At 45.6% G+C, this 10,463-nt stretch overlaps 1 protein-coding gene across 1 annotated transcript in view; it reads right to left on the minus strand.

The window, feature by feature from the left end:
- The window catches only part of DPP4 (dipeptidyl-peptidase 4), a 79,972-nt gene that overhangs the window by 28,637 nt on the left and 40,872 nt on the right, over positions 1-10,463 (minus strand). Inside the window, exons 11-12 of the mRNA XM_012655850.1 lie at positions 4,125-4,260; positions 2,026-2,070 (exon numbers count right to left, since the gene is read on the minus strand). Of these exons, the coding sequence (XP_012511304.1) occupies positions 2,026-2,070; positions 4,125-4,260 (181 nt within the window). The remainder of the gene's footprint in view (positions 1-2,025; positions 2,071-4,124; positions 4,261-10,463) is intronic.

Below are 10,463 nucleotides of genomic sequence, written 5' to 3' on the forward strand. Positions count from 1 at the left end.
GAAAGTCCTCCCAACACCTGTGCTCAAAAATGCATGCTTCATTTACTTGCTGAATGAAACTAGAGTAACTGAAAAGGAAAATTCTCTTTCTATAAAATGTGCACAAAAAGACCAAACTCATAGGTAAATTTTGTGAGGAGTAAATGAGAGAATGCACATAAAGAGGCTCATAGAGAACACTCAATAAATAGAAGTGGTTACTGTTCTTTGGGGCACCTTCTCTCTATGGGGATAACTATGACTTTTGGCTCTATGTGCCTGGAAAATAACATTAACCTTTCAGTGTCAATGAGTAAATTTCCTCAATGTCTCCGATGTGCTTTCTTGAAACAGACATTATTTTCGACTGTTTCAGGTTGGAGGTGTTTTGGAATTTGGGGACATTTTTCTTTCCTTTTTTTTTTTTACACATATTTCTTTTTGAAAGTCAGAGTGAGGCAGTATTTAACCATTTCTGGACCAGATACCATAAGGAATGTCTGTTGCATATTTCATACAGAAACATTTATATAGTTATTTTCATTATAAGCCTTTTCATTGTGTTAAGCATGGTCAATAATTTACAAAAAAAAAAATTGTATAGAAATATAGACCAAAATTTCCATTTGTTTACAGTTCAATAAAAGATAGTACTCAGAACATAACGCAGTTTAAATAGAAGAGCGTCTACCCCAGCCTGAAAGGAATATGTTGCTTTATGATTTCGATTTCCTAGCTACATTTGAGAGCAGGTAGGAGATGGTCTTTTAAAATTGTTGGTACACTTCGCCCTCGATGTTTCCTCTCTCATCAGCTCCCATTTTGGGAAAGAAGAAAAATGCTTCCCTCTTCTATTTAGTGATTTAAAGTGAATTCATTTATGGAGCAAGCTGAGGCGTGCGGTACACTTGGTGTTCTCATTACAGAGCTCCGAAACACATTCCCCTCTCTAGACCTGTGTTCACAGCCTTATCTTTTTAATACATTTCCCTGTTTCCCCTGGATGGAGTTGTGCCTAGTAGAAATGTGTGAAAAGTGGCATCTGTCTGGTTAAATACAGAGAGGAAAAAACATATTTTTTTCAAAGAGTCGTGAGGAAGTGTAGCATGTCTCTTGCCATGGAGGAAACCACTTTTCATGTTGGCAAACCTCTCCCCTCTGCCCAATCAATGCCTGAAGAAAAAGGACGTGTGAATGCTGCCAGAGCTCCGAGCCCAGCTGGACGGAGTCGTCTTTTTGGACTGGGGGCCTTACCTCTACGGCCCAAGAGATGTGAAATCTTTACATTTTTTTGAGCCACTTTGTTTCCCTTGAAAAAGGGACTTAATAGAAGTGGTCATAAAAATTAGGTGAGATTTATTCCTCATTTTCTATGTGAGCTGTCGTGATGGCTGGAGTTCTTTCATCAGCTTGCTTCATCCCATGGTCTTGCAGCAATGTGGTTGGTTATTCTGTGCATTATGTACTTAACGCAGTAGGCTCGAGAAGCAGAAGTCTCTGACGGTCACCATGCTTTCCTGGATAAAGCTCTGCATCTAGCTGCCTAATCAAGTGTGAATCCACATGAGTATGATTTCCTCCTAAGAGAGGTGCATAGTGGGTCTGGTGTGGTGGCTGCTGAGTGCCTGCAGGTTGTAGTCACATGTTTGTAGGCATTTGTGCAGGCTGGGGACAGAAACTGTGTTTTCTGCCTTTTAAGCATGTAACTTCAAAGATGAGGTCAACAAGCACATTCAATATCTTGGCCAACTTTCAGCAGTGGTTGCTTTTTAACTTGCCGGGAGCTACAACTTGCCTAGAGTATGTGTTTTTTTTTTTGTCTGTTCTGTTCTTGATTTTCCACGTGTTCCATTACTTTTTCCAACTGCTCATGTTATATGTTCTCCATAGAAAGATATCTCTACAGGGAGCATTTAAATATTTTGGGAACGAGGTCAATTAATATTGTTATTAATAACACAGAACCCAAGTTTGGAGCAGCTACATGTTAAATAGCTGAGTAGCTGACCCATCATCCATAAAATCCCGTTAAGTCTTAACTCTTACCCTTCCAACCCAGCCGGTAGTACTCCTTTCAATGTGCTGCCGTGCCTAAAAAGGGGAAAATTCAATGACAGCATTTCAAAGAGGAGTAGATGAAACAATCGATTCTTTAGCCATAATTTGTGGTAATATAAACAAAATTGTACTTGTAATAAAATACTTGAAAAGTATCCATTCATGTATTTTTCTTTTATGTTAATATTTTTCATGTAATTACATTATAGATCCTTTACCTCTCTTGCTTAGAGCTCTGTCCTGGGTCCATACCCACACTGTCCAGGAAGCTCCTCTGGCGTTTTAAATCCAACATGCACAGAACTGAAGAGAATTTCCTTCTCTTTCCTCCATCCCACCAGCCTGTTCTACTCCTTCATTCTTCTCCTAGTTAGAGGCACCTATTCACCCAAGCCAGAGACCTGGGGGTCATTCTAGATGCCTGCACTTTCCCCAGTCCCCTCCCTCAGCCCCTGTGGCCTAGTTCGTTGACTTTTCTGCCCATCTCCACCGATACCGCCTTCGTTCCTGTCCTCGCGGGTTTCCCTTGGTCCGCTGCCACCACCTCCTTGTTGGAGATCCGGCTGCTATTCCCTCCTTCCGGTCTGCTCTCCACCCTGCTTAGTCCCCGGCTGACCTCATGAGGCAACAGACAGTTCTCTCTCATTATGACACTCTCTTATTTAAAACCTTCAAGCAGCTCCCCTCTTCTTACGAGGTAAGTCCACACTCCTGGAATGGCATCTGAGCCTTCCCCTGGGCCTCTAGCCTCCATCCCCCCACTGTGTTTCCCCCAACTCACAGTCCCTGCATGTCCCGAGCCCTTCCCATGGGCTGCGCTTGCACAGCCCTCTACTCCTGGGGGCCTCCAGCCCTCATCTGCCCAGCACCCACGACTCATCCCAGACTGCTCTGTAACTCTCCATGTCATCTCCTTGCCCCATGTGCCTGTCTCCAGTAGAGGGGATCATCTTCTTTCGCCCTACATTCCCTCTGTACCTTGATTAAGCCCTTTTATAGCACAACCCTAACCTCGTGGAGATTTAATTGGCAGGAAGCAAAGAGCTGGGTTTTGCAGTTTGAGTTTAGCTGTGTCCTATGACCTGGATAAAGTCCTTAAATTCGTTGACCCTCAGTCTCCACAGTGCCTGGCACACTGCAAGTGTTCAATAAATGGCAGTTGTTAGGATTTATTTTCACAGTGGTATTCCCTACTAGAACAGAAACATTTTGGGGACAGGCATGTTGTCTAACTCATTTTTTTATATCCATAGCTTAGCACAGAGCTTGGAACATAATAAGCATTCAAGGTTTGTTGCATAAATAAATGAAGAAGTGAATCAAGATATATGGAGCTCAAGCTCTCTGAGGCGCAAATCTGCCCTGTGCCCAGCCAGGATGGGAGCAGGGAGAGGAGACGTGTGAGCACAGGGCCTGTGACCAGAAAAGGAGGCTTGTAACAGTGTCCTTGGCATATACCGGCAAACCTCTCCCAGGCTCTACCCCTCCTAAGGCTCCCAAAGGAGCCATAACTTGGATCCCCCACTCTGGCTGACCCTGCAGTTTCCTGGCTAGAAACGTCCCCACACCTCAAAGTTAGAGTAACACTGAATTGGACTCAGCGTTGGCAACCTCTCAGACTGGTACTTATTTAAAGCTGTTTCCTGCTTAAAGACAGTCACAGTAATGGTAATGGATTTGTGGCTTCTTGATATTTGTTTCTTTTGACATGTACTCAGACCGTCATTCCCCACCCGCTACATGTTCTCTATGCAAACACGGTTCCTTGACCTTGCAGCTGCTGGTCCTCTTTGATTTTCTAGATATGGACATGGGATTCTATCTCCTGGGTTTCCAGTCACTGTCTCCCCCCTTCCCAAGGGACAGCGTCCATAACTAAAACAGCGTGAGAAGGGCGTGAGGGTGGAATAGAAGCGCTGTGGACAGCAGGTATCTGGCAGTCAAGGCTTGCTGCCTCAGGTCACACAGCCGGGAAGAAGAGAGACTCAAATCCAATTTCCTGATTCCCAACCTTTGCTGTCCCTGACTTTATAGAGCCCTCCAATCACATGTTGCTTTAGAACCAGAAACCCCCCATTCGGTCTTACCACTAAGCAATTCCATCTTCCACTGGACTCATCATAGTCACAAATATCCATGATTGAATAGTTCTGAATCCTCCTGAGCCACTGCAGAGAAATCCTTTCTGGTGTTGCCCATGTCACATCACACAAGTAGTGATCCCTGGAAGGAAGGGAGGAGGGAAGAAAGGAAGGAGAAAGAGAGAGAGAGAGAGAGAATATTAATATGACTATCGCCAGGCCTTGGTGAAAACAGACATTCTACTCAGTGAAAAGAAATTCATCTTAATGTGAAATAGAATTTTAAATGGTTAATAAAACCATTTAATACCATAATAGTTTACCTTTTCTTAAAGCTTCAAGTACAATTTAATTTTGAATGGAAATTAAAATACATCCATCAGGAAAAGCAGCACCAACACCCTAGGGTGGCTTAACATACGTGACTCAAACCATGTGCTCAGGATTTATCAATCCTCCACTCAGCCTTTGCGGGTGCCAGGGAGTCAGGGGTGATGTTTTCCCATCTCCTCTCTCCTGTCTTAAGGCCGTGGACACTGGCTGGCTGAAATGTGAGTATTTCTGGTAATTTGACATGCTTCTCCAGAAAATTCTTCCTATTAGGGTGAAATTACACCTGACCTTTTTCTCAACTTCACTTTCAAATGGGTAAAAACAAATTGACTCACGCCTCCACAACTTCAAAAATCAAAGAATTACATTCTAAAAAGACACTTGTCAAGAGTCAAAACATGAACCAAGTGAAGAAATTGAGAAACCCCGTGGTATTTTAACATAAATTTATATAAATAGAGATATTTCTGGCAGTGAATCCTCCTCCAACACATACCTTTAAAATTTTTTGGAACCACCTTCTGATTCATAATGAAATGCATGGAATTCATAATTTACTTTTCTGCTAGCCTCCCCAGCATTGCTTGCTCTGGATAGTTTATTTTTTTGTTCCCCCCGTCCTCCTTCCCCAGGGTGATTTTGGACGACTGTTCATAAATCACTCCTCTCCCACGTCTGACCAAGGCCTGGCTCCTTTTGTCAGAATCTGTTCATCCCCCTCTTCCCTCCTGGTCCGATGGCCGCACCTTCCGCTGCCGCCCCCAGTGCTCTAACAGGCTCCCCTTGCTGGTTGGGGGGGCTGCCCCTCCTGGGTCACGGCTCTCCTTGCTTGACCGTGAGCTCTCTGAGGCAGGGCCCACATTCACGGGGTGTCCCCAGGACCTAGCAGAACGCCTGGCTCAAAACAGACACTCACTGCATTTCTGCGGAATGCTGCCCTGAAGAAAGGAAAAAAATCCTCTCTTGACTTTCATGGCCTAAATAGCTCTGTCCTTCCGCAGGATCCATAGATCAGCTCCTGTCTCCCCTCCCTTCCCAGATGCTTAGTCGTACGACAAATATTGACTGAGCACTCGGGATGCGTCAGGTGCTGCATAAAGCACTTTAAACCCCTCACGGTTTTATTATCCCCCATTTACAGCTGGGGACATTTAATGTGTTGATGTGCCCAGTGATGCTTGGGCCTCCATGCTGTCCCCACAGCAGGGTGCAGGTACTGAAAGAAGAACAAACCCCTCACCCAGCCGCAGAGCGCCACGTTTCCACAAATACGGCCTCCTTCCACGTAGTCCTTTTTCTCTTCATAAGAGCCTACACCATCTCATCTGGGTGGCCGGTGCTCTCATGAGCACCCCATGAGGTGTGCCGGCTGCCTGCTCTTTATTCAACCTTGTCCTCAGTCTAGAATGACTGCCGTGCTCCAACATCTTCAGGTCTTGGCTTAAATGTCCCCTGTCCACGATGTCTTCTTGGACACCCCCTCCTTTTGCACTCTGCCCCGTCTCTGGCGCTCATCACACACTGCCAGGCTGCAGGGTCCAAGAGCGCACTAACGCCTCTTTGTGTGCCCAGGAGCCAGGGTGCCTCATCTGGCCTGCCTTTTCTGCATGTGTGCAATGCACGGGCCTCGAATGAGAAAATGGAAAGGCGAATAAATCTTACCCAGGACAGGTAATAAATCCTTGTAAGGAGCATGGAAGAATAAAAAATAACAGAGAAAATGAAGCCTTTCGAAATTACTTTTCCAGACCAGGGACTGGAAAATCTTTTCAGGTAAGAGGCACATAGTAAATAGTTGATGCTTTGTGGTCCACATATTACCTGCCGCACTGCTCAACCCTGCCTTCGTAGCGCGAGAGCAGCCAGAGACCATACTTAAATGAGTGTGGCTGTGCTCCATTGGAAAGCTAAAATTTGTATTTCATATAATTTTCATGTATCATGAAATGTTGTTCTCCTTTTGGTTTTTCTTTGCAACCATTTAAAAATGTAAAAACCATTCTTACATGTGGACTATATGAAAACAGGTGGTGGGCTGGATTTGCCCACAAGCTCCAGTGTGCTAACCCCATTCTGTACCAGTAATTCTTATTTTTTTAGGTTAGAAACCTCTTGGAAAATCTGATGAAAGGTATGCACCACTCTTTAGGGGGAAAAAAGCCTCTCTACTCACTTGTACACAGTATCCCAGGGTTCCATGGGCAAAGATTAGTAACCTGGGCTCTAGAAATACCCTTCCCCTTTTCAAAAGTGTTTGGTAGGGAGAAGGGGCAGGTGATGGAGGAAGAAAACTCTTTACCATGAGTACTGGGTCACCCAGTACTAAGCAGCTTTACCTACTAAAAGTTAAAAAATTATACCTCAGGTTCAGAAATCAGCAATATAAAGCCAACTTTTCCCCATTTGAAAACATTGAGGAACGGAATTTGGGAAGTCGGCCAGGAAACTCACGTGCATCAGCTGTCTACCATGCCCATTTCTGGATCAAAGGCTAAAGAACCTGGACCCTGCACTGCCTTTGTCCTCCCCCGTGGCCCACGGTGTACTCTGGACCCTGTGCACGCTCAAGAAAGGCAGGTCACCAGTAGAATAGACAGTAATTTTTGGATTTTCTTATAAACATACTTCTATTCAATCACAGCCCTGAGCCAAGATCATGCCAGGCTGAGATGTCTAAGAGTTATGAAAAAGATTTAAACCAATAGGTAATTGTACTTTTTTTTTTTTCCTGAAAAGTTTAAGTCCCCATTTCAGATCAGAAAAATCTAACAAGCAGGAGTATCATCTGCACTTTGCACACTGCATGCTGATTTTATTCTGCAGAAACAGATGGGCAAATAAGTAATGGTCGGGGTTGGGTGGAAGAGGGACCTTCCTGTGAGCCCGTACTGCTTGTCCCAAGATAGACACACTGAGCCAGCAATCTCTTCTAACTTCTGGAACTGGCCTAGTCCAAGGGGAATATAGCTAATTTTAATACTAAAGCAATGGGGTAATTTCTGGCCATAATAAGAGTTCACACCCATGTGGAGTCTACTGTGCACCAGGAACTATTCCAAGAGCTTGACATAAAGCTCATGACCACCCTGTGAGGTGGGTACTGCTGTAGTTTACGTTTTGCAAACAAAGAAATGTAAATGCAGTGAGGTTAAGTAACTTGCCCAACATCACCCCACTGGACAGTGTTGAAGCCAGGATTCAAATCAAGCAGTTGGCAGCTGAACTTCCTGTTTGTACTTGCTGTCTCTGTAGAACCTCCACCCATCCCTTGGGAAAATTTGCTAGCTAGCTTCACCTTCTTGCTTCTTTTCCACATAAAATTCTTCACTCAATGAAATTTATTTGTTCCTAGAGAGTTGTGTGTATAAACTGAATTTTATAAAGCAAATCATATTTGAATGCACTGAAAGAGATTGGCTTTTGAAAATCATGCTACAGGGAATCCCCTTGCAAAGTGGCTGCCTGTCCTAACACAATGCCTTGTAAACAGGAGGCATTTAATAAATACCTGTTGGGTACTATTAATTCCCTTAATTTGTGTAAATGTTTCTTTTGATACATTAAAGATACTTAAAATAAGGTTACATTACTAACTAGAAATAATAGTGGAGGGAAAAATGCTACTAAGAGCAACTGCAACGTGGAGTGATTAATTCAGTGAATCATCCGAAGAAGTGGGCGTACTGCCAGGGCTGGCCGCGGGCTCCGTGCCACCCGCTACTCTGATGGGGATGCCAACCCTCCCGGGTTGCTGACAGATCGCTGCAGAGAGGAATGGGTGGGGCCAGATGGAGCAGATCTGAGGGATGCAGCACCGGTGGCCTTCGAGCCCTAGTCCGCCTCCATTCTTGCAGGTCACTAGCCTCCAGTTTATCTGTCTCCTATGTGACAGTCTCAGGCCCTGATGCCCCTGCTTTATAGACCAGGGGTCCTCAACTGTTCAGAAGGGACACAGCATGTCTTTCTCTATTGTGTGTCTCAGAAGTGGAGAGAACACAGGTGGGGCAGGTCATGATTTGGGTATGATGAGCCCCCAGGGCCACGCAGCAGATGTTGGGTGGGGTCACCTCAGTAGAACCTGCCCTCCCTCTCCAGGCCTTTAGCTTCAGGCTACAGAATCTGCAGATGGCTGGGAAGAGGTAGAAAAGAGGGAATGCTATGCAAGGCCACTTTGGAGGTCATCCTTGGTGCTGGCTGTGTGAACTCCTGTTCCACACATGCAAAGTCCCCCAGATAAACCACCACATTCACACACCCACCCATCCATCCACTTATCTATTAGTTTGTACTGCAAATATCGGTGGGGCACCTGCTATGTCCCAGGTACCCTGCTAGGCACTGGAGATAGTATTGTAAGATTGGCCCCTACCCCGTAGAACTCGTCTTGTTTCAGTCAGCAATGAAAGCGCTGCTCTAAACAAAACAGGAGATTTATGATTTTACATTATACGCTGTCTTCTCTCAAATATTTCGAGCTCTCAAATTCCCATTATGAGTAGTCAACACAAATTGCAGCTTCACAGATCTGATCAACTTTAGTGCTAAATCACGGAAGGTGGCAGGGAACGTGCCCTGGTTCAGGTTCAGGCCCGGGTAGTTGGAAAGGTGGCCTCGCTGTCCTCCTCACTGTCAGAGAGGCAGTGCTTCCACCCATCTCTACCCATTGCCGTTCACTCCTAGCAAAATCACAAACCGGCTTCACCCTCCCGTAGGATTTCACCTGCTGGAAGTTCTGTGGCGAAGGACATGGCCTCGCAGGAAAATTCACCAGGGTAACATGGGCAGAGGAGGCAGGACAGGTGCTGGCCCCAGCCAGGCCTCCCACTCCAGAAACGAGCATGTCACCAGGTAATAGCCGAGGGGCTGGGCAGTTTATTAAGAGGCTGGACTCTCTGGATTGACGTGGCCCTGCTGGATCTTTGCATGAAGCCAGAAAACAGTGCACCACCATGTACGAGAATATTCTCCCCAGAGAGGGTCTAGAGTCTAGTTTTAGAAAAATTGCAACCTTACTGGTGTTAATGGAGACCAGAGGTATGTTTTAAGTTCCCTAGACAACACGTTTCTGTGGCGTTTCCAAAAAAGCTTCTTTGGTAACATAAATCCCACACAAAATATCCACAGTGACTGAGGATCCCCACCATGAGTGCAGCTTCGAGAACTGCAAAGAACAAAGACTTAATGATGAATTCGCATAGGGCCAAAAATAAGTCCTGAGAATTGCTTAAGTTTCTCAAGCCAAGCACTTCACCACTGTGACTTGGTAAGTGATTTCTTAGTGGGAAACACTTCACCTCTTCATCTGTAAAATGCCTGTGAAGATGACACCATAGGGCGCTTGTGGGGAATCACTGAGACGCAAGGAGCAGAACATAGCACATCCTAGCCGGCAGGCAGCGCTAGATACATTTTAACTCAATTATTCAAATATTCTGGTCTGGCAGGCCCAGGCCTCTGTCCTGTTCCCAGCTCTCATAATGACTTGCTGAGTGACCCTGAGCAAATGATTTTACCTCTCTGAGCCTCAGTTGTCTCGTCTGTGCCTCACGTTGGTGTTCTGCCTGGGTTCTGGAGCTCTTCCAGGTTCCATCTAATCTCCCGGGACTCCTGGGGGCCCGGAAGGGTGAGGACTTGGTTTGCCCAACCTGAGCAGTAATCTTCCATTTATTTTCTGGCCTTGCACTTACTTCTCTCTTGTATTTCACTTGAACAAAGGCTTCTGGTCCTTAAAAAGTTTATAAACCTTTGATGAGGTCTAAAATCTGTTCCAGATGGAATATTTTTCAGAGCAGGCACTCATGTCTCATCCTCTCTGCAGACAGACACTGGTTCCAGGCCAAAAGGCCACCCCAGGCTCTGCCATTCCTTTCCTGGGAGGCCTCTCGCCTTCCGGTGCTCTGTGTGTCCCACCCCAGCGCCCCTCCTCCCCACCGTGCCCTGCTGCATCCCACCTGCCCAGTCTGCATGTTCTACAGAAGGCTTGCTTTGATCCCCTCCTCCAATGCCTCCATC

Source organism: Propithecus coquereli, unplaced genomic scaffold (genome assembly GCF_000956105.1).
Source record: "Propithecus coquereli isolate 6110/MARCELLA unplaced genomic scaffold, Pcoq_1.0 Scaffold49, whole genome shotgun sequence".
Classification (NCBI taxonomy): domain Eukaryota; kingdom Metazoa; phylum Chordata; class Mammalia; order Primates; family Indriidae; genus Propithecus; species Propithecus coquereli.